General features: G+C 33.6%; 1 protein-coding gene across 2 annotated transcripts in view; it reads left to right on the forward strand.

The window, feature by feature from the left end:
• The window catches only part of LOC142353692 (uncharacterized), a 56,145-nt gene extending 43,936 nt beyond the window's left edge, over nucleotides 1-12,209 (forward strand). For both annotated transcript variants that reach the window (XM_075406007.1, XM_075406008.1), the window contains 4 exons: nucleotides 4,144-4,416; nucleotides 6,188-6,258; nucleotides 6,690-6,993; nucleotides 11,818-12,209. In XM_075406007.1, coding sequence (XP_075262122.1) covers nucleotides 4,144-4,416; nucleotides 6,188-6,258; nucleotides 6,690-6,993; nucleotides 11,818-11,976 — 807 coding nt within the window. In that variant the 3' untranslated portion in view covers nucleotides 11,977-12,209. The remainder of the gene's footprint in view (nucleotides 1-4,143; nucleotides 4,417-6,187; nucleotides 6,259-6,689; nucleotides 6,994-11,817) is intronic.
• Nucleotides 12,210-24,553: the final 12,344 nt, after the last annotated feature.

Raw genomic sequence — 24,553 nt, forward strand, 5'->3', positions numbered from 1 at the left:
ACGTTCGATATATCACTATTTGCTCATTAGCGGCACCTATGTTAATTTTTTGTAGTCCATTCATTTGTCGGTTTCGTTTTCATCAAACTAACCCACCGAATAAGTTCTTGCTGAAGGAGATACCCAGTGTGCTCCTGAGCTTTTCATACCATGTTTTGCTATATTGCTATTTAATCTTCAGGTCCCTTGATTAATAGATGCAAACAGGTGAATTAATTGCTTCGAAAAAAAGCATGTGGTTTTTGTTTCAACAAAAAAGTGATAATTCATTTGCTTACGGATCAATTGACACTGTCATATTAAAATCAGTTAACCCACCCTATAAAAAAACTCATCTTTTCAGTAGGCTATTATTGGGCTCCCATTTAGTTTTTTTACGACTCGAAGAGGAGTTATGTTGATGTTTTTTGATCGGTCCAGTTGTTCTGAAACAGGACGTAAAAGTCAATGCCGCATCCGCAAAAATTGTTATTATTTTTTATTGCTGAACAAAAGCGGAGAGAACGAAGAGTGGTGTTTTGTTAATAACATTTTTCGAAAAAGAGCGAAAAAAGTAAATGTGAAAAAATTTGCTAAGCGAGCGAAATTTTTTGATCACTTGCGGCTTTTTCGAAGCAGTTTTTGTTTTTACTTTACTTTTTGGGATAAAATGTTTTTTTTTCTCAAAACATTTTAACAATTTTATGTGCAATTTTGAGCTATTTTTGTGAGTTCGCAGTTTTGACGATTTTTAACGGTTTTTGTACTCTTTTTATCAGTTCTGTAGCGGTTTTTGTGCTATGTTTTCTACTGATTGGGGTAGTTTTTTTAATGCAAATGGATTTTGTGTTGGTATTGGCGGACATTTTATTGCCTTAAAATGAGTTTAAAACTGTTTAAGTAGAAGAAAATAGGCTACATTTGGACCATTTTTTTGCTCAATTTTTTCCCTTTTGTGCTTAATTGTTCCGTTTTTTCTGCCTTTCAGAATATTTTGTTGGGTTGAATTGCTTTACTAAGGTTGGTTGCAGTATAGCAGTATATTTAACTAAGTGATGAAAATAAGTGTTTGATAGTATATATTTTTATTATATAACTTTATCAATTATGCAGGTTTTTTGTAGTTTTTACTTCTTGCTCATGTTTTAAAAGGTTTTTTGTAGTTAGTTTGGGTGTCTTGTGGGAGCTCACTGAATAGTCAGGACTTGCTGAAATAGTCACTGAATATGCAGGACTAAGTTGTGTTGAGAACAGTTATTGAGATTTTTTCGATTTTTCTAGAAAAAAATTAAAATTGAGATTTTGTCCTTAAACTTCTCGGTATTCTGCTTTTTTCTCGGTTTTTCTCCTTCTGAGCTGTATCGTTGGTTATATTTCCCCATCCCATGAAATTTATTGGCTGAAGGCAATTAAATCATTTGACACAATATATTATCAACACTGCTGTTGGAGTCGCAACTTATAAAAAATTTCCAAGAAAAAAAATTCACTTTGCTATTTCCCTGATAGTTTATTTCCTCAGTTTTTGTCTCAAATTGATTTGCAAAATGATTTCCTAATTTTGCCGCTTTTCGAAATTTTGCGTGAAATATTTTTGACTTCTCTCTGCTAGTTTAATTGTTTGCTCATTCGACTCAAAGTGCATTTAAACAGCAGTTGCTCCGCAAGCAATCTGATTGGAACAGAATTACTAATAGGAACGGGATAAAAAAGCTCAATTTTAGATGCCCACTACTTGAACTTTGTGTTTGTTACCATCTCTAAAGCTTATTGGTATTGATAGTAACACTTTAAGTAACGGGAGTATATCTAACAACAAAATGAAATCAAAATTTTTTTCCCTTAAAAAAGTTTTACATGAATTTTTCCGTTTCTGTTCTTTCAATCCCAGTCGGTGTTATGAGAATCAATGGTGACTATTTTCCTACAATCTGCTGGGTATGTTTATCTATCTTAAACACAGGTGCGATAGGATGGAGCTTTTTCCTATTTTTTGCGGTTCGTTTTTTGACCATTTTGGTACAATTTTCGGTTCATGAGTAAGTTTTGTGTTTTTGCTATTTCTTTTAGTTTTTTTTTGAAACAAGTGAAATAGATAATACAAAATCCTGCTGAGAATGCAAAATTTAGAAATTGTTGAACATTTTGTCTTGTTTATTTAACAATTGGTCGATTTAATAAAAGCTCAAAAATAAGAAGGATTTGTTGGGACAATTTAGGTCGTATTTGACGAAAAATATAATCTTGCTTAGATTCGAGCTTCACGCTACTAAAATTGAACCCGTTTACCGTCTGCAATCATTGCGCCTCAACTTAAGTCCTAAAAATGTGATCTAAAAAGTGAACCCCCAGCAGTATCGTGATTCTATCAATAAAACCTTTTGAGAGTCGTGATTCGAGTGGATTTGAGAAAAGTAAATTCAACATTGACTGTATAAGTTTCAGTTCGCGTGTTCAAAATTAAAAGATTTCTGAAGAAAGTGAAAGAGAACTTCATCTGTCTGGATTTAAGCGGCACTTCATTTGGTTAATGAAAGCTGAAGCTTCCCTGTGCTTGGAGGCTGCAGATATATTTTAAATTTTAGGAAATCACGTATTTTTAAGCGTAGGAAACGTTAAAACGATTTCAATTGGGAATAATCGCCAAGCATATAAACCAAATCCTTGTTCATATTTGACCTGCTTACTTCCTAAATACTACATTTAGCTAAAACCCAGCCAGAAATGATTCACTTTTATTCTCTAATTGAAGTGTATTAAATTCATATTGGCTTAAATAGAGCTAATAGAAAATCGAAGTCAGCGCTTTATAGATTGAATTAAAATCAGGCCAAGCAAATGACAGAAATTGCATGTACATTTAAGTTTGGCATTCGACAGAATTCAAACAGCCCAATTCGATTTTGAAACACCTATTTGTGTAAAATATATTTCATGCACTGCTTATAATTCCCCCCCACTGTTTGGCTTAAAGTTGAGAGCTTGAGAAATTTTGCAGAAGTGTCCAATAGTGAAATAAAATTAATCCGTCTCGTAGGTGTTGAAATATTAGATCGACTGTTTTCGATTTAGATCTCATTTGTGTACAATGAAAATAGTTCTATTTTGAAAGCAAACAGAATTTTGAGATCGAAGTTTGCTAAGCGTCCAGTTTAGAGCAGCATTGATGTTGTCTGTTAGAGCATTGAACAGTTTCGTTGTGAGATTTGTATAGTCAAATAGACAAGATATAAAAGAAAATTGATGCTTTATTTTATAAAAAGTTGTCAACATTTGAAGTAGAAAACCAAGGCGAATATAGTTCTGTATTAAAAATAGAAGATAACAGTTTCTTGGCTTAGAATAAAGCTTAAATGATGCTAGTTGAAATGAATATTTGTAAAATGCTAAATTTTGGAAGATTTTGAATTTTTTATAAGATTTCACGCAATTTATATTGTATAGCTTGGTTCTGTTTTTCAACAATGAGGCTAAGGGTATCAAGAAACAGTACTTATCCTCATTTTTTCAACACGTGACATACATTTTTTGGTAGAAACTGATTAAATTTTTGGCGAGTGATTTTGTAAATTACGAATATGAATAAATATGCACTAACGCGTTCATTGTGAATTTCTTTTGAACTCCAGCTTTAAGTAGTTTGCACGTGCGTGGTTCGAAGTTTCAGTGAAAATTATGTTTCTTCCAACTTTAAGTTCACGTAATAGTCTCATTTTTTACTGACTTCAAATCTAAATTAACCTCTACAATTTTCTGCCTTCCAAACAGCGTTTAAACCAAGAAACAGAAATTTTATAAATGATCATTAATTGATTAATCAAGATAAATGGTTTTATATAGAAAAATTGAGCTCATAATAGACAACTTGGATCTTGGCGGTTATAGACCCATCCAGCTTAGTGATGCTAGACTTTGCAGAGTTCTCAAAGGCCCTTAATTGTACTATAAAGAGATCTATTGTTCGCTGAGGTTTATGATGAGAGAGAACCGACAACTTAGTGAAGAACATTTTCTCATTTAAGCGTGCCGAAAATTAGCATTCAAGATTGCTATAACAAGGTAGAGAAGGTCTGTAGTTTCCAGTTGCGCTAAGTTGTGGGTTATAATGATTAAAAAATAGTATATTGACTTTGTAGTGATGTTATTACATTTGAGTACCTTCAGGACAACAGTGACACGTCATCAACCGGATCTGGCTCCGGGGGTGGAGGTGGGGGTCATCACAGTTCAAGCAATCATCACTCGTCACATCATCAGTACAGCCAGAATAAAAAGAAATCCAATAGCTACAATGTCAATAGTAATAACTATCCGGGGGTAGATGCCTCGTCGAGCGGGACTCCCCTTGGGTTCCACCACGAGTTCCAAGGATCCTCCAATAGCTCCTCCCGCAGCTTTGCCGAGAAGCTCAGGTCTTCTTTCACCAAGCAGGGAAAGGTCAGTCAGTCACTAACTGTTTACAATATAGGTTTCAGTAGTAGAAGAATTAGCGAATTAATTGAAGCCGTAGGGCAATTCCTTTGGTTTTGTTACCGTACTGAGTTCATGTTCTGTTTCTACCAGTTATTGAGTGACCACATTTGCAAGCAACTCTCAGTGTGCATTTCCTATAGTACAAGAACTTCGTTATAAAATAGTACCACTAAATGTTGATGATAAGTTGCATATTCATTGCATTCCCATAATGTTTGCGTGCTCTGAAAATAAGTGCCTGAGCAGCTCTCTCCGAACCTTACGTCTTACTAGTCGCTAAGTATTCGATTCGCCGAAACTGTTGAGGAGAAGTAAATTCATGATGTGAAGGGCGGTTCTTAATCTACCGAAGCCAATTTCTCGCCGGTCGTTTTAGAGCAATTCGCCTGACGTTAGTTGGCTATGTTGAGTCTGGGAAAAATAGCTCAAGTTGTCTGGTCAACTTTTCAAATGTATTCTGAAAAGAGAAAAAATTGTGTATTGTTGTTAATTGCTCTCGAATGAGAAGCAATTATTGTGAACATGTGTCTTTTTATGCTTTTTTTTGCTTGACCGTTTTGCGTTTTTCTAGAATATTTGATTTTTCAAGTTACTTTTTTACGCACTTCTTGATTTTTCAGTGATTTCAACTGCTCTCACTCCAATTTAAGTTTGTAGTTCAAACAAATCCGATTGTTCGAGACTCGATGACAAGGCCGTGATAAGCGAGTGGTTATTATCTTCGTCGAGGTGGCGGAATTGGACTCAGGGAGGTCAAGGTTCGAATCTAGGAGGTCAAGGTTCGAATCCTACCATCGGCTGATGTTTATTTCGAATCCTACCGTCCCTAAATTTAATTGCGCCGCCTGTCATTCGAGAACAATGTTTTCGACGTTAGTCGGTTTGTTTTTTTTTTCATTTTTTTATCGGATTTTTTTTCTAATTGGTTTTCCTCATTCCATTCACAGTCCGTTTTTGGTCTGGTTTTTTGTTAAGTCAATGCAATTTCTTTAAATGGTTTCAAGACTTGTCCTGCTATGTTTTTGTTTCATCGTCTGACGCTACGCTCTTTTTTGTTTTACGTTTGTTCACACAGCAAAGCTAAAAAAGTCCATTTTTCTTGAGAACTTCTTCCTTTCACTAATAGCGTTTGTGCGCGTGACGTCATTTCTCTTTCTCTAGCAAAAGTTTTTTGCGTCATTAGATTTTGATCATACTGACTTATGTCACTTAATAAAAATGACTTTGCACTTTGAAATTTGTTTCATTTGAATAAGTTTAAGGAGGAAAGAACTCATATGTGTAATAAAGGTCCCTAGGAAAAAAAATTGTGGAATGAATTTTAACAAGCTTTTTTAAATTTATCACTGAATATTTTTTACATAGCTTTTTGAGCGGCGTCAATAACTTAATTAAAACTTATATCGGCATGTTTTTATCTATATTATACGGCATACATTCTATTTCATAGCTATTCCGGCAATCTGCCGGCTATATTTTAGATTTGTTGTTTTTCCTGAACAAAAGATGCTTCGATAAAATAGTTAAAATTTACTTTCAAGACTGATGAAACAATTCTTCTTTTCTTAAATTTAAAATATTGTTAAAAACTTCAAATTTTTTTCCGTTTCCGTTTCCCTGACAAAATAGGGCTGAAACATTAAAGCGTTTGATTTGTCTGCTTTGTATTTCGGACGCACTTAGCCAACTTAGCGGAGAAGTCAGCACCTGTGAGCGTATCGTTAATCTGTTTCAGTATGTGGTGAATGCGGGCCCAACTTCGCCTCCAGCCGGTGGACCGAGTGCCGTTTCAACTCCTCAAGACAAGTAAAAAAAATAAATACACTACTCATCCTCTTGTCTATAATGTTGTTATTTCTCGATTTAATGACTGATAAGTCACAATTCGTAATCGTTTTTGTTTGTAAAATGCTTCGTTGCTTCTCTTAACCAACAGTGACTATTCAAATTTGCCTTCACAGTTTCTGTGACCAGCCTCAGAAGCAGGTTAGAGGGCAACATTAAAGAAAAAGTTACATTTTATTGACAGAATAATCAAAAGACAATGTTGAAGTATGAAATTATATGGATTTCCTTGAAAGGGTCCTACTATCAATCTGTAAGACTTCAATGGAAATAATTCAAACAAAATGACTATAGAGCCTGTATAATTTTGTATTCATAGCTGCTGTTTCGGAAATAATTCCAAAATGCGAGGGAGCGAATTTGAGGGACCTAATCTTGATTAATTGCTTCAGCAATTACCGCTCCAGTTTTGACATGGACACTGGCGACTATCCACCGTACGACCCGAGAAAGGCCTCCGCCGATTCATTCAACGACTCGGACCAGCCAGCGAGTGAAGCCTCGAATCCTACGAGTACTGCATCTTCTGTCTCTCAGAACAGTCTCCTGTCTTCGTCAGCTGCGGGTGGCGTGATTAAAACAGATCCGAAGCAGATGTTGTTGAAATTGAATCTTCTCAAACTCTATCCTCTGTTCCAGAAACACCACATTGATGGATCCAATCTGCACGAGTTGGCGTCTTCTGACAAACTCAAGGTACGCCAGGACCACCCAGCGACCGCTTTTCAAGACTTTTTAAAATTTGGCAATATGTTAAGCGGAAGCACTGCTTTGTAGAAAATAATTAGAGCTAAAGTAGTACTTGTGATTTTTAATTGTATTTTAAAACCAGATATCAAAGAACCCGAGTGAGAGCAATGATGATAGCGATGCCCTAGTATTGGCCTCTTCTTGGTTTTCATTTTTTTTCGTCAAATTTTTGATATGATCTCATATTCAGACTTTCCGATTGCCCCTTTTGAATAACCGACGTCAGCTTCTCAACGGCTATTATTTAGGCGCTCTCCTTTTTACAATTTAAAGAATTTTTACAAATCAAAGAATTTGAATTGTATTGGTGCGCTGCCTTTTTTTAAGATCTGTTCGCACATTTTCATGATTTTTGAAGTCAAATTGGAGTAGTGATTTTGGTCACGCCGAAACAGGAAATGGAGCGAAAAAACGAGTGGTTTTGCGGCGTGAAATTTTTTCACTCTAATTTTACAGTAGAGTGAGAAAACGGTGTTCGAACAAAAATTTACTTTCTCGCTAGTGGTTTTTTGTTCACACGGGGCAATTTCACTTTGATTTTCACTGTTTTTGCGGTTTTTTCGATTGGATTTTTTTTGCATACCAAATTTGCGCACTTTTTAAAACTTAGGAAAAAAACTTCTGTAAATTTCTATCTCTTTTTTTTCTTTTTCTGTTCCAATCCCGATGTGCGTCACGCGCGTCAACGGTGGCTATTTTCCGGCAATTTGTCGGCTATGTTTCTATTTTGGTTAGAGCGTGACCTGATTTTTGGCTTTCATTAGAGCGAGTTGGTTGTGGGGGGGAGGAACTATATACTCAAATGGTTTTTTTTGTTCATTCAATTTTGGCCGATCGATATATTCATCGTAGAGAAATGTGAGTGGTATCATTAAAAAGCTCTTCCAGCGTAGAATTCAAAATTATAAAAGATATTTTTGAATTTCGTTTTTTTCCAAGGATTTATCGAATATTGAAGATTTGTGTGAACACGGGATATTTGGCATGATTTTGTTCACTTTTACTGTAATTTTTCTTCAAATTAAGATATTTTCCATAAAAATAGTATTTCAAAATTACATTTCATGCCGCAAAATGAACCAATTTTGTGTTCCTAATAGACTAAAGGCAATAAAAAGACTAGTTCTGGTCTCATAGGGATGTTTACTGTAAAAAAAAATCGAATTCTGTTTGAGAGCTTTTTTTAGAAAACTTTTTAGTTTTTTTGTTTTTTTAAGTTACCTAGTGACTAGTCACTTTTCATATTGAGGTTCCGTTAACGAAAAACCTCATTTACGGTCAAATGAAGCCCAATGAACAAAAAAATTCGTTTTCAAGGAATTGCTCATGTTTTTTTGGCTTCGACACTGAGTTTTCGTAATTTTAATTTTTTTATGGCGGGAACTTATTGAATAAAGGTGCAATATGTTCCGTAATGAGCATTAAGTGAACATATCTAGCGCTTTGAGTGGACAGCTATTGGCTGTTAAGACTTTAATAATTTTTCGAAAATTTTTTTGAACATTAACCAATCATAAACTTATTTTTGTGAACTGTAAGTCAGTTTCAGTAATGACAGGACCCTCTTCCTTCCTACTGCAACCAAATTTTACCTTTTTAGCGGTTTTATCAAATTATTGGATATGACTTCAATGACACAGGATCTCAATTTTTTTTAAAAAATTTATGTGGTTATTTTTGTATTATTGGTTATTTTTGAACTCATATCACATTATCCAAATATTGACAGCTCCCATTGGCTTAGAAAATACGTTCAGTGGATCACTGATAAAGTTTTCAGAGAAAAGCTTATGGTTTAAATGGCTTCAACAATTTCTCGCACTTTTCTACTGAATTTGTGGTTTTTACTTGTTTTTGTTGTTGTTTTCATAGTCATAAGACTTATTGCGATGCTTTATTGATTAACTATGCATGACAAATATCCTTTTCCTCCCACCGGGGTTTATCGGAGTATTTTTATCGACTTCCGTTGAAAGCTATTGAATTTAATGGCTGTTAAGTCCTTAAAAATAATTTTTCGAAATTTTTTTTTAAACATTAACCAATCTTAAACTTTTTTCGTAAACTTTTAGTCAGTCTCAGTGTTGAGAGGCCCCCCTTTTTTACTACTGCATAGAAAATTAATCTGAATTCCGGTTTCATCTTCTACCTAATAGTTTTCAGACATCAATGCAACGGGTTTTCATAAATTTTTGGATATACTTTTTCTTATTTTTGGTTCCTTTTGAAATCCTATCACATTATCCTAATACTGATAGTTCCCATTGGTTTAGAGAAGACGTTCAATGGAGCATAGATAAAGTTTTCAGAGTAGAGCTTATGATTTTATTTGCTTCGACACTTTCTTCAGGCACTTTTTTTCGTTTTTGCCTGTATTTGTTGTTGTTTTCATATTCAATGACGTGTTGTAATGGTTTATTGATGAGGTATGAAAAGCAAACAACCTCGCGTCCCATCAATTTAGCGTATTCACTGGCTTCCGTTGAAAGCTATTGAATTTTATGGCGTTGATACTACGAGTTTTTTCAAAAATTTCGTGGTTTTAATGTATTTGTTCATGTTTTGTGATTTTTCGAAGTTATATTGTTAAAAAAGAAGAATCCCATTGCTGTTTAAAAAAATTATTTGAAACTAGAAAAGTTTTTTTTAAAATTCACTTTTTAATGCCTTCGACACTTTTCTCGCTCAATTTTTTTCTTGAATTTGATATTTTTTCTTGTTTTTTGTTCTTTAGGTAGCCGTAAATTGCTGACCGGTCGCTTAAGCTGGTAATTGAAGATTGAATGAATGATGTTACCCAAAACATTCTGTTTATAGCGAATAGTCTGAAAGTTTATGATATACATTTTCAATTTTTTTTCAAATTTTTCAGTTTTTGTTGCTTTTCGTCAACTTGTAACCTTAATTTCTTTAAAGAGAGGTTCCGTCCAATTTCTTGTATTTCAAAAAATGACATATCTACTTATTTGATTTGTCACTGACGTTTTGTTTGTTGGACAATCTGCGTTTTTTAAAACGTTTTTTGAGTGGTCAGTTTTGTGTTTCTTTTTCTCTTCTTTCAACACAATCGCGTAATAACAGATCACAATGGTTTTCAAATGTGGCCCAGGTAAACTTATTCAATATCTCAGTATAAATCCTTTAGCCGAAATAGTAGAAATAACCATTGAATTAAAAGTACATGATATTCAGACAATAGCTAATGATTTTAATGGTATCAATAATTTGTGTTTTCGCAAATCGTTTGTAATTTTTTGAGTTTTTCCGCATCTTTAGTCCTTTTCTATGGCTTAGTCTAACCAAAGACAGGTCCTTTTGGTTTCGTAATAACTTTTTAGTACTTTGTTAAGTCTTATTTAGTTAAAAGCTAATGCTTTGAAGAATTTTGAAATTTGGTTTAAAAATATTGATTAATTTTTGAATTTCGCCTCATTATTCGTTCTCTTTGTCGACTTGTTACCTAGTCTCATTAAGAAAAATTTCCGTCTGCTGTATAGTTAGGAAAAGGTAAATTTGAGTTATTAAGGTTTTATCTTACTGCATTTTGACTTTGTTACTAGGTGATTTTAAATTTTGATATTCAGTTTTTGCCGTGAAATTTTTTGTTTTTGCTAATTTTGTTGTTTAATAAGGCATGGATGTAATTCAATTAGTGGTTAGATTGTGTAACGATTTTTTTAAATTCAAATATCTTTTTTTGTTGTATCGTCATTTGGTTGACAATTAAGTAAAGAATGTTGATAAGCTCGGGTCGGAACATCATGTGCGAACGCACATTAACGAGCCTCCTTGTCATATAAACAATTATTTGGTCGCTTTTCTCAAAATGATTATCTCTAATAGACGAGTTTCAAGTAAAGCCAAATATAATTAAAGGCTAGGGGGTAGTTTGCCTCCATCAAACTTGGGCTAGTTAAAACGCACGCCAAGGCAAACCGCATGTCAAAAACTTCTTGTGTTACTCTCTAACTATCCACTCAACATCACAGGTGTTTGTGAGCCGGTCACACCAGGCTCGGCTACTTAAAAAGGACCGTCTAGAGCGTACCTGAATTTTTGCCGAATGAAACCAAATTGGATTTGCCTGCGAAAGCGTGATATTGATGAGTAAGCTCTCCTTGTTTAGTCATCCGCGAAATACCGATGGAATGAATACAATTGTAGCAGCGCAAATATCGGATTTAGAGCAAGTGCAAACTTGGCAGTGAGCGTCACTTACCCTGTAAAGATACAAGAGACATTCTTGAAACTACGAAACAAATTCCGAGTTATCTTGTGGAGTTTTTGTGTAAGATTGTACCCGAAATCTTGACCGCGTTTCTAACATTGTTCATTTTTTAAGCTCTGTCTCAGAATGATAAATTTTTAGCTCATAATTACAGAAAGATGTTTCGTAGTTATCATAAGTAACCAGCATGAATCGGCTGTAAAGACAAATTTTGGAAAATTTTTGATAAACCGTAAAAAATTAGTCTAAAAATTTGCAGTCGAGTCTGATCTTTGTGAGCAATAATTCTGAATTTTGGATTTTGCTTAAAAAACGTTTTTTTTTGTTATTGTGAATTAGTCGTACGAAGTAAACGTTCCCATTAGCAATAGAAATTTTTTCGAGCGATCTTTATAGAATTTGTCTGGTCAATCTGATTAAGAATTTGCTCTGTCATATCGAATCAGTTGTCAAAGACGTATATGATATTTGATGTAGTGATCGGTAGTGGTTTAATTTCTACGAACGTTGGATGCACTCAAGTTTATAATTATTGATTTCAGGATATGGGTGTTGTGGATAAGAAAGACCGCGAATTAATAAAACAGCACATCAAAGAGATGAACAAAATAATACACAGGGACTCGAAGCTCAAGTCCAAAGTCAAGCCAGCACCCAACCAACCACCCCCTGCTACAGTATCCTCGTCTGCTCCCAGATAAATGAAACAATAAATAAACAAATTGTTTACTTCGTTGAAAATCAATAAATAGTCTTTTGGCTATCTGCTCGAGATAATCTATATTTTGTAGTTTGTGCTAATCACTATCCTGTTTCTGAACTATTTGTTGCGAACTTGCAAATTGTTTAAATTAAAAATTTATCCGATGATATGCTTGATTCTTCAAGTAGATAATTCATTTTTGGGACCTATTTCCTTATCTCAGCTACAAAAATGTTCAAATCGCAAAATTAGATGAAATCAATCATAGTTAAGCTAAAGTAAAAATATTCTGACTATTAAATAGTACGAAGTTTTCAATAACTGAATATTTTGTGCTGGTGATTATTTGTGAAACGGTAAAAAATGGAAAAAAGGAAATACTTCCCAAATTTATCACGATTCCCATTTTCATCCCCTTAGTGGTCTCGAAATTTTGAATCAGATTTTAGATTGTTTTTTTTTGTAAATATAGTTCAGATACCGTTTTCGAGGCCACAAGAATTGAGCCGTTGTTCTACTATTGTGTTATTATCTTTCATTAGTTGCTTTAGTTTCAATATCATATAGAATTGCTTGATCTATTTTGGTAGAAAACGAGGCTGATATGAAAATGTTAATCAAATTAATGATTAAATGATAACCAAATATTAATTGCTTTCAAACGATGTTTGTAGCTATAGTGCTAGTCCGGTTGCTCAAATCATTTTTGCATGCGCTTTTAACTTTTTTTTCACTTCTTGATTTTTGTGTAATCTGAATTCAGTTTTTAAATCAGCTAACTTAATTGGAGGCACTTTATAACTTAAAGTCAGAACAAAAGTGTGCGTAAGTTATGGTCACTTCTCACTTAGTAGTAAAATTTTTTTCACTAAGTCTTAGTAGCGGTCAATAAGTTTTAATATCGTAATGTTGGGCTCTAAGATTATGCCACCTCTGGGGCTGAAATGTGGCGCAATTAACCCTCCTCCCCCCTCCCCCATCCCCACACCTCCTGTCGTTTGAAAGCAATTCGACCCGTTTTGGTTGATTATATTCTGCAAATTTTTATACCAGCCTTACTTAATCTGCGTTTTATACGATTCTATCTGTTTTGATGATCAATGTCCATTCTCAAATTCATTCTTCAAATTTCTTAATTTGGTTTTCAATTTGCTGTTGGATTAACTTGCTGAGCAAAACGCGAACAAACAGATATTAGATTAATCTCTTTCAAAATTGACTCAATTTTTCTTCCCAGTCGCGCTTTCCCTTTTCCTCTTACCTATCTCGTTAATTTTGTGCAATCTTAACTAGTAAATAGTATAACACTCCGCTTTTAAACTTGGTCAAATCAAATCAAAGTGAAATTTAACTTGTTTTTTACAAAGTTTCAATTTGACCAGTAGACTTATTAATTTCGGTGTTTAGGTCTCATTAAAAACTTTATATTGGTTTAAAAGCGGAGAGCATATAAAGTTGTTAAAATGAAAAGATAATTTAGCTGCTTACAGTAACAATCAAATTTGTGAAGTACAATAAGTTGTAGAGCTCTGCGGGGCGATACATTTGAAAGGTGGTAGATCATCGTTGGATCCATAAGATAAATTGAATTCTATTCTTATCTATCAGTGAGATTTTTCTAATTAGCCAAAATACTTCTCATATTCAGCCGGTTTGTAACTGAAATCAATTTCATTATTTTATTAAACATGTTTTTACATTGTTCACTGTTCAGGTGTGTTAGAGCAAAGTCATACAGAAGGATGAGTAAAATATACTATTTGGTGCAAAATCCGTTAAACTGTTTTTTTCCACTCATGACAATGGTATGAACCTAGGATCTGTTAAACATTTGTCCTCTGCAAGAAAGGGGGCTACGAATTATAATATAAAGATAGAAGTGTTCAAAAGATCCGGAACCTGAACAAAACGCGACAGTAAAAATGAGCTGAGCAGTTGACTTCGGTCCTTCGGTAAATTTTGCTCTTTTAATCTATACAGCTAATGATTTAAAACTACTACACGCGAATTAAAATAGCAGATCAAATAAAATAGTTGGCTCTGATGTAGACGGTCTTGATTTTAAGATTTTTAACATGATGCTGATTGAATTTGAGGTAATCTACGATACGAGCAGTCTTCTTGGTGGCGTGCTGTTTCGCTGCTCAATCTGGTAATATGGGGTACCCGGTTATATGACTCCTTCGTTAACTTTGGTTGTCTCTACTTCTAATTTTTTAAAATGAGAATCCGCAAATAGGGCAACATTTTGCGTATTTTTAAATGATTTGTGTACTTTTGTTTCTCCTTTGAAGTGACATTTGCCTTCCATTGATTGGTTAGACCCAATGTCTTTATTCTCAAATTTACTATTTTGAAATGCTATACTTTTTTGAAATTCTGATATTGTCAGTCTTTTGACATCGTATTGTGATACAGCAAGTTATAAGCTCGGTTGTAGGGATAGTTAGGTTCTGGATACATGAAAAACGGATATAGTGTGTGACGATTATATTAGACCTGGTCTTTTTATGCAATTATTTTTGCTTGACCGATACTTCGTCTGACCCATTTGACTTTTCGTCCTCAAAAACGGGAAGCCCGGAGGACAGTAAGTTTTCTCGGAGCCTTTCGGATCATTAAATCTTAAGTATGCGATTCAACGAAACTCTTTGGAGACAAATTTATTGTGTGAAGGGCGGTGCTTAAAGTTTAACCCCCCCCCCCCCCCCCCCCACGTCAGTGCCTCAGCCTCCCTCACGTCTGGACATCGCTCTACCAAAGCGCACCGCGCTCATCCCTCGCGCCAGTGTGCTTCACTCCCCCCCCCCCCCACCGCCGCAAACGTGCTAAAATTGCCCGCACAAAAATTGAAATTTCAAAATATTGTGAGAAAACAATATCCATCCTCCCGTTTCCTTTGTTTATTTTACCACCTGCCAAAACATATTGCCTATGCTTTTTGCGTCATAATTGAACTGAATGGCACTTAACATTTCTGTTGAATTTCTTAGTTACTCTAATTCGTTGTTCCGGTACAGCTCATATTGCGAAATGCGTTTACTAATAAAATTTTTTGTTGGCAAATATGTTGCCTGAATGGAATGTAATTTCCGCAATTTTTGGCTATCTGCCTAAGTTTGCGAAGCTGCATGACAAGCTATTTAATGCATTCGACAATTCTGAATTTCTGTTCATTTTTTTTCTTAATAGATTTTTTTGGTTTTTTAAAAGTGTTATGCAGCTCTTTTGACGAGGACACTACCCCCTATTTAAAAATGGCCTAAATTAAAAAAATTTCGCAATGACTTAAATTATTGCGTACTTTATCTACTTTAGTTGTTTTGCTTTACTACGGGTGTGCTTGTGTTTTAGATACGCTGATTTATTTTTCCTGATTATTTTTAATATTAACGTAAATCTTTTTTGTTCCGACCCCACTTGTGGGGGGGGGGGGGGGGGGGAGGAACTATATACTCAAATGGGTTTTTTTTGTTCCGTGAATTTTCGCCGACCGATATATTCATCGAAGAGAAATGTGCGTGGTATCATTAAAAAGCTCGTCCAGCGTAGAATTCGAAATTAAAAAGATTTTTTTGAATTTCGCTTTTTTCGAGGAGTTATCGAGGTTTAAATTTTCATGTGAACACGGGATATTTGGTTCACTTTTGTTCACTTTTACCGTAATTTTTGTTCGAATTAACGTTTTTTCTACGAAAAATCTAATTCAAAACTAGATTTCACGCCAAAAAATAAATCAATTTTTGGTTCTTAATAGACGAAAGGGGATAAAAAAGACTAGTTCTAGTCTCAAAGGAAAGTTTAATATCAAAAAAAAATTCGAATTCCATTTGGGAGCTCTTTTTTTAGAAAGTTTTGATATTTCTTTTGTTTTTTCAAGTCACCTAGAGACTAGTCACTTTTCATATCGAGGCTCCGTTAATTGCAATCCTCATTTACAATCAAATGAAGCCCAATGAACAAAAAATTCGTTTCCACGGGATCGCTCAAGTTTTTTTGGACTCGTTTCTCAGTTCTCGTAATTTCAAATGAAAGTTTTTTCTAAAGTTTTACAATCCTATGGCATAAACTCCTTGACTAAAGGTGCAATAGATTTCTTAATGAGCATTAAGTGAACCTATCTAGTGCTGTGAGTGGACAGCTAATGGCTGTTAAGACATTGAAAATATATTTTCGAAATTTTTTTAGTACTGGTAAATCATAAATTTTTTGTGAACTGTGAGTTCGTCTCAGTAAAAACAGGACCTCCTCCTTCCTACTGCAATCAGAGTTAATCTGATTAGCGGTTTTATCAAATAATTATACGTATTCAATGCCACAAGATTTCAATTTTTTTTAATTTTTGGACATTTCGTTTTATTGGTCCATTTTGAAATGTTATTACGTCATCCTAATTATGATGGCTGCCCTTGTTTTAGCAAAGACGTCCAAAGGATCATAGATAAAACTTTCAGAGGAAAAATATGGTATAAAGTGCTTCAACACTTTCTTCTCGCATTTTTCTACAGAATTTTTGGTTTTTGGCTGTATTTGTTTTTTTCATAGTCATAAGACTTATTGCGATGTCCTATTGATTACATATGACTGACAAACATGCTTGTCTTCACATCGAGGCATAATTGAAAGTATTTAACGACTTCTTATGAATGCTATTGTGCTTAATGGCTGTTAGGACTTTAAAAAATTTTTTTGAATCTTTTTTTGAACTTAAATTAATCTTAAGCTTATTTTCGTGGATTGTAAGTCAGTCTCAGTAGGGATAGAAGCCCAGTTTTTTCAACTTCAGCAACAATTTATCTAGTTGGCGGTTTTGTCTTCTGAGTACTGGTAATATGATTTCAATGCCACAAGATTTCAAATTTTTTTTCTTTAATTTTTGTACATTTCGTATTATTGGTTCCATTTGAAATCTTATAATGTTATCCTAATATTAATGGCTCCCGTTGCCTTAGAAACGATGTTCAATGGATCACAGTTAAAAACTGGAGCTTCCAGAGAAAAATTCACTGTTTAAATGACTTCGACACTTTCTTCTCGCACTTTTCTACTGAATATTTGGTTTTTGCCTGTATTTGTTTTTTGTCATAGTCGTAAGACATATTGTGATATCTTATTGATTACCTAAGCATGAAAGACATCCTTGTATTCCCATCGGGGCGCTGTTTAGCGTATTCATTGACTTCCTATGAAAGCTATGTTTAATGGCTGTTAAGACTTATAAAAAATTTTTTTGAATTTTTTTTAAACATAAATCAATTTTAAGCTTATTTTCGTGGATTGTAAGTCAGTCTCAGTAAAGACAGAACCACGTTTCTTTCTACATTAGCGAAAATTTATCTAATTCGCGCTTTTGTTTTCTAACTATTGGCTTTTTGACTTCGGTGCACGAGTTATCAAAATTTTTTTTATTTTTTTTTGTATATTTTTTAGTAATTTTGCATCCTTTTGTAATCTCATAAGAGTATCCTAAAATTTAAAGCTCCCATTGGCTTAGAAATGACGCTCAATGGATCGTAGAAAAAGTTTTCAGAGAAAAAAGCTTACGATTTAATTTGCTTCGACACTTTTTTTCACTTTTCTACTAAACTTTTGGATTTTGCCTGTACTTGTTGTTGTTTTCATAGTCAATGACATGTTGTAATGTCTTATTGATAACTTTTGAACAACAAACATCCTTGTCGTCACATCATCTAGGCATAATTTAGCGTATTAAATGCCTTCCGTTGAAAGCTATTGAATTTTATGACGTTGATACTATGGGTTTTCTCGAAAATTTCGTGGTTTTGATGTATCCTTCTTAGCCATACGACTTATTGCGATGAGTTATCGACAACCTATGAATGAAACCTATGATTGCTATTATATCGAGGCAGAATTTAGCGTGTTTATTTAATTCCGTTGAAAACAATTGAAATTAATGTCTTTGATACTAGGGATTTTCTCAAAAAAATCGTGGTTTTAATATATTTGTTTATATTTGTTGTTTTTCAAGTCATTTTGTAACAATAAAAACAATCACCTTGCTGTTAAAAATATAATCGAAAATAGAAGAGTTTATACTCAAAAGTTCATTCTCTAAAGGCGTTCAAACTTTTCGCTTAATTTTTTTGATGTTGCTGTTTTTGCCTCTTTTGTTTATTTTTAGGTAGCCGTAAAATTCTTATCGGTCTCATAAACTTGTAATTGACGATTAAAGGCGTGATGTTACCCAATGCAGTCAGTTTATAGCCAATGGTCTTAAAAATTATGATATTATACATCTTCAAAATTTTTCAAACTTTTCAGTTTTTGTTGTTCTTTTCGTCAACTTGTAACTTATTCTCGTCATTGAGAGGTCCCATCCAATTCCTTGAATTTCAAAAATTAACTTATCTACTGATATTATGTCGTAACTGATGTTTTGCTTGGTGGACAATATGGGTTTTCATAAAAAAAGTTTTGAGTGGTGTATTTGTGTTTCTTTTTTCTCTTCTTTTTAGCTTATTCAGGTAATAACAGATCCCAATGATTTTCAATTTTTGCCCAAATGAACGAACTTATTTTCTCTTTCAGTATAATTTTAGCTAATTTAGTATAAATGAAAACTGAATAAAAATACATAAAATTCAGATAATAGCTAATGATTTAAATGGCTGCAATAATTTGCGTTTTTGAGATTTTCTGCGTCTTTGTGTAAATTGTTCGTGGTTTTTTGAGATTTTCTGCTTATTTAGTACATTCCTATGGTTTAGTCTAAGCAAAGACAGATCCCATTAGTTTCATAATGACTTTTTAGTAAATTTATCAAGAATTATTTTGTTATAAGCTAAAGATTTTTTAGACGTTTGAAATTATTTGGTTTAAGAAATGTTGATTGATCTTTGACATTAACCTCATTTTTTTTCTCTTTGTCAACTTTTAACCTAATCTCATTAAGGAAAACGTCCATCTGATGTATAGTTAGGAAAAACTAAATTTGTGTAGTTAAAGTTTTATGTGATTGCATTTTGACGTTGTTACTAGGCGCTTTTATATTTATATAATGGGTTTCTGCCGTGAAATTTTTGTTTTTGCTTATTTTGTTGATTGTTCTTTTTTCTCATAGTGTTTATATTGGCAGATCTCGTGATCGCTATGATGAGGCATGGCATTATGTAATTCAATTAGCAGTTAGGTTTTGTAACAATTTTTTTTATTTTAAACATCCATTTTTGTTATCTCTTCATTTGGTTGACAATTAAGACAAAAATGTAGATGAGCTCGGGTCGGAACATCATGTGCAAACGCACATTAACGAGCCGCCTTGTTAAAATATTAGGCTTTTTGCGTTATCATGGGTATAACCACCACATCCAAGTACTGTAACAGTTTTAAGCTATCATGTTGAACCTTATGACCATTATCTTACATCATTGTAGACATTTCTGCAGCCCATTGCATCCCGCATAACATTTTTTGCGCTTCTTAGTTTTGATTGCTCATATCGACTATGACAGAATAGTTTTAAATTTATTGTTCCGACCCCACTTGTGGGGGAGGAACTATATACTCAAATGGGTTTTTTTGTTCAGACAATTTTGAAAGACCGCTATATTTATCGTAGAGAAAAGTTAGTGGTATCATTAAAAAGCTCTTCAGCCTAGAATTCGAAATTAAAAAGATTTTTTTTGAATTTCGTTTTTTCCGGGGAGTTATCGAAGGTTAAAATTTTGGTGTAAACAGGTGATATCTGGAATGATTTTGTTCACTTTTAGGTGATTTTTCACTCAAATTAAGATTTCTATTGAAATTGTAATTCAAAATTACACTTCACGGCACAAAATGAACCAATTGTGTTTTCCTTATAGACGAAAGGCGATAAAAAGACTAGTTGTAGTCTCATAGGGAAGTTTACAATAAAAAAAATCGAATTCTAATTGAGAGCTCCTTTTTTAGAACACGTTTCGTATTTTTTGGTTTTTTTAAGTCACCTAGAGACTAGTCGCTTTTCATATCGAGGTTCCGTTAATGATAAACCTCATTTAAAGTCAAATGAAGCCCAATGAACAAAAAATTCGTTTTCAAGGAATCGCTAATGTTTTTTTGGCTTCGACTCCGTATATTTGTGTTTCTTTTTCTCTTCTTTTAGCACATTCGGGTAGTAACAGATCCAAATGTTTTTCAAATGTGGCCCAAATGAACTTTTTTATTTTTTGAGTGTGATTGTAGCTGAGTTAGCATATATAAAAACTGAATTAAAAGTTTATATTATTCAGATGATAGCTATCATAGATAATGGCTTCAACAATTTGTGTTTTCAAAAACCGTTTTTAGTTTTTTAAGTTTTTCTGTATCTTTAGTCCCTTCCGATGGCTTATTCTAACGAAAGACACATCTCATTGGTTTGATATTGACTTTTTACTATCCGTTATAAGCGAATGATTATTAAGGCTTTTGAAATTAACTGGTTTAAAAAATTTTGATTGATTTTTGAATTTGGCCTCAATATTTCTTCTCTTTGTGACTTGTTATCTGGTCTCATTAAGAAAAAATTCAACATGCTGTATAGTTATGAAAAAAGTTTTTGTAGTTAAGGTTATATTTGATTGCATTTTGACGTTGTTACTAGGTGCTTTTAAATTTAGATATCGAGTTTTTGCCTTGAAATTATTGTTTTTGCTTATTTTTGTATTTTTTCCTGGTCTTTTTGATGGCAGATCTTGTGAGTGTTGCAATGAAGCATGGCATTGTGCAATTCAGTTAATAGTTAGGTTTGTTAATGATTTTTTTTCAGACTCAAACATCTATTTTTGCTATTCATTTGATTGACATTTAAGTCGAAAATGTAGATGAGCGCGGGTCAGAACATCATGTGTGAACGCACATTAACGAGCCTCCTTGATGTGATTTTATTCTCATGTATTGCATTTTTCATAAGCATTAATATATTAGCGGAAACTCGTCCTTATTTTTTTTAATTCTATCCTTTAGCTCAAGGTGAAAGTTTCCTGGATATTTTGATTCAGATCAACAAACAAAAATTACTTCATAATACTGAACGCACCATACTCAATTTTTTGTCTGACTTTCATTTTTTTACTTGGATAAACATTAACATCCGTTATTGTATCAATTTATACGCGCTTAGTGGTTACGTTTGTTCATGCTTGTCTGTTTATGTTTGTTTGTTTGTTTGTTTCTCCAATCATTCTAGGGAAGCCTGCAGACTCTGCACGTAAGTCTACAGTTGTTCCGTAATAGCATGCTTGATCTACACTCTCTTGACCTGTAGCGACAGGTCCTCGTCCCGTAGTAGTCTCGACATCTCGGGTCAATTCGGGGAACTCTTTTGGATTCTAAAACAAAAACAGTTTTGGATTCTAAAAGAAAAACAGTTACCACAATTGCAGAAAAAAATAGAAAATTACGACGAATTTAACTGATTCTACTTGCTTTGTTACTTTGTTCGATGTTTTTCAGCTATATACGGTTACATTTTAAATTTTTCTTTGAAATTTAGCCGACTGGACCGTATATGCATAGAAAAAAACTTTCGTGCGTTTCGGCGCATTATTAAAAAAACTTTTGAGGAATTTTTAAAAAAAAATTTGCGCATTGCTTACATTTTTTATCAGAACAATCCTCGAATCAGCAAAGTTCTATTGGAGCCCAAAAAATCGAAGAAAATGCTTCACCTTGACTACTAACAACTTTTGTGTACAAAAGAAGAATTAATGGTTAATTATTGTAAACGTGTGTCTTTACGACTCAAAGAGGAGTATTGAGATTCTACAGGTTTTTTTCAGCAGAAAGCAAGTTTGTGCATGAGTTGAACTTTGACTACTTTTTGTTCGAGCATTAACCTCCGTTTTTGATTGTTGACTTCTGTTTTCGAACATTGGACTTTAACAGTAGCTTCGTTTGTAATGTATAGTAATTAGGAACTGCTGGTAATGTTCAAGGTGTAGAGGTCATTTTGAGATTTTTTGTTCCAATATAAGTCACCCCTAATTATCTAAACTACACCGCACAAATCCCCCCAACCACCTATCTACCCCCCTCCAACACTAACCTACACCCCCCACCGCCCCCGCACACCACCCCAAATTATCTACCCACCCACCCACCTTCCTACCTACCCCCCCCCCCACCACCACCACTTACCTACCCCCCCCCCCCCCCCTCAACGTAGCCCCCCACCACCTACCCCTACCTCCAAACTACCCCCTCCCTTTACCTAACTACCCCAGCACTACCCACCTCCCCAACCTATCTATCCACCCACCCCACCTAGCTTCCCCCGCACCTAAAAAATTGTCGGCATTTTTAAAACACTAATGTGGTTTGTTGGGCTACTTTTTATTTTTTTCTCTTGTTTATCGTGATGTTCGTAGTTCGTAAGTAGGGTTAGGATAGAGAGGTTAGGATAGAAATTATAATGCACGACGATTCGAGTCGTTTCCGGTATTCTCTCGGCTATGTTTTCTATGCAAAATTTTTGCTTGACAGTTTTGACTTTTCGAGTGACCTTTACACCCTTGACTTTTTGCGTTTCGCGTGATGTCAAATTCGCTCTCAATCACAATTTGAAGCAGCTGAACTCAATTGGCGGCAATTTAATACTAAAAATCAAATGAAAATGCGCCAAAACTTGTGCCATTTTTCATTTTAATCTAAATAGCGGTATATGTTAAACTCTAATGTGGTTATTTGAAGCCCACTATTGAACTTCTTAGTCGCATTTAACCTCCCCCTCCCCCCGACTGATGCAGACTGCAATTGGTTAGAGCTCGTACTAGTCGTTCGAGAGCAATTCTTCCGACATTTAGTCTGTTATGTTTAAATCACATTCTTTTGTCTAATTATCACTAGAAATGTATGATTACCTCTGTCTATATTATTTGATGTCCTTGAAAAGACGCTACTAATTTGCACCCTCAGTTTTCTTTGTAAACGTATGTAAAAGTAAAAATTAAAATTTTTCCTAAGTTTCGCTGGGCTAATTGAAATAATTGAATTGTAACTGTAATCAAATTTTTAAAAAAAGTGTTTTCGAGGTTTGTTTCGTGGCCTGGCATTTATTTGATTTAATGGAAACCAGAACTCAAAAGAATTATATCAAAATATTTTTGAAGCGTTCTGTCTGTGTGATGAAATTATCTGTCAGCTATGCATTGCTTATAGCATGATGACCAATTTCGGATAAATTTTGGAGACAAAAACGCAATCATTCTCTAAATAATAGTCCAATGTTTTTTTGCACCCTAAAATTCACCAATGTCTTTTAAAAAAGCACTGAACTCAAACTTTCGTTCCAGATAAAAAGAATTGGTCTTCAAATCAGATCCTATTTTTTGAGCTACCATTTTATGAACTCTAGCTTTCGAATTATCAATAAACTCTATAAAGGTATCGTTAAAACATGGCATTAAAAAGTATATTTTGCTTTTTTTGTCAGTAAAAAACATTTTTAAATTGAATTTAAGAGCATTATCAAATTTTTTTGAAATGCAGAATAATGAAAACATTTAATTAAAAATATTGTGGAAAAGAAACGTGTTTGATAAAGTTGTGAAAAAATGTTTGAGAAAAGTAGAACCGGACAATAAATTTTATTGATAAATTGTTCTAAGGCAGTTAGCTCTATATTTAGATGAACTGTATGTGAAGATAAATGTTGCAGAAATACCTTACAAGCAAAAGTTTTTTGTTTATCCTACAGGGAATGTATTAATACTCTCAACATACAGAACGGTGCTGGTTCTCAACATAAGTTGATCTATCTCAATTTCCAAAACAAAAAAAGTGTTAAAGGTTTTATTTGACAAAGAATAAACAAAAAATATTATTTTTTTTTGAATTTTTGCTACGGAACTAAATAACTAATCAGAGCAGAACTTTTTTACAAGAAATATGGTATTAACAAAACACAAAACAAAACGACTTCAATATTTTAAAAAGTAATACGAAGTATACGAAATATTCATGACAGAAAAAGAGTTTTTTACCAAGATGTTCAAACTAAATATTTTTCAAGTTACTTAATTTTGGATTGATTAAATTGTTTAGAGGCGAAATTGCAAAACAAAGTAATTCGAAATCCGTCAAATATCTTTACAGAAATCGTCTTTATGTTCAGATTTTAAAACTTAAGATAAAAAGAATCAATTTATAAAACTGTGCATGTCCTCCCTTAGCAAAATCAAAAATGTTCGTCAAAATTTCAAAAAAATTGACAAATCTTTGGAGTGAACGCACAAAAAGCACTTTAAATTGTCAGTAAAATTGAGAAGAAATTGATGGTTCCCGCAATGGCCAATTTTCGTAGTCAAATATCAACAAATAAAATGGCCAATTAATTCAGTATTGATTCTTTGATATTGTAGTTTTCACGTGGTTGTTAGAGTCTTTAAGTTAAAACTAAATAGAAGTACTCAGACCGGATTTTGAAATGAAAAAAGAAACGATTGATAGATTGCTTACTGGAAAAAATGCATGAATATATGAGCAGAGGAAGAGGTTACTGAACTTGTAGTGTCATGTAATTTAACAAACATTCTAAAGAACAAAGTTTGAACACAAAATAAATAACTTATATCCCCTTCAAATAAAAATTT

The sequence above is a fragment of the Convolutriloba macropyga genome, chromosome 14 (assembly GCF_964194025.1).
Source record: "Convolutriloba macropyga chromosome 14, txConMacr16.3, whole genome shotgun sequence".
Classification (NCBI taxonomy): Eukaryota; Metazoa; Xenacoelomorpha; order Acoela; family Convolutidae; genus Convolutriloba; species Convolutriloba macropyga.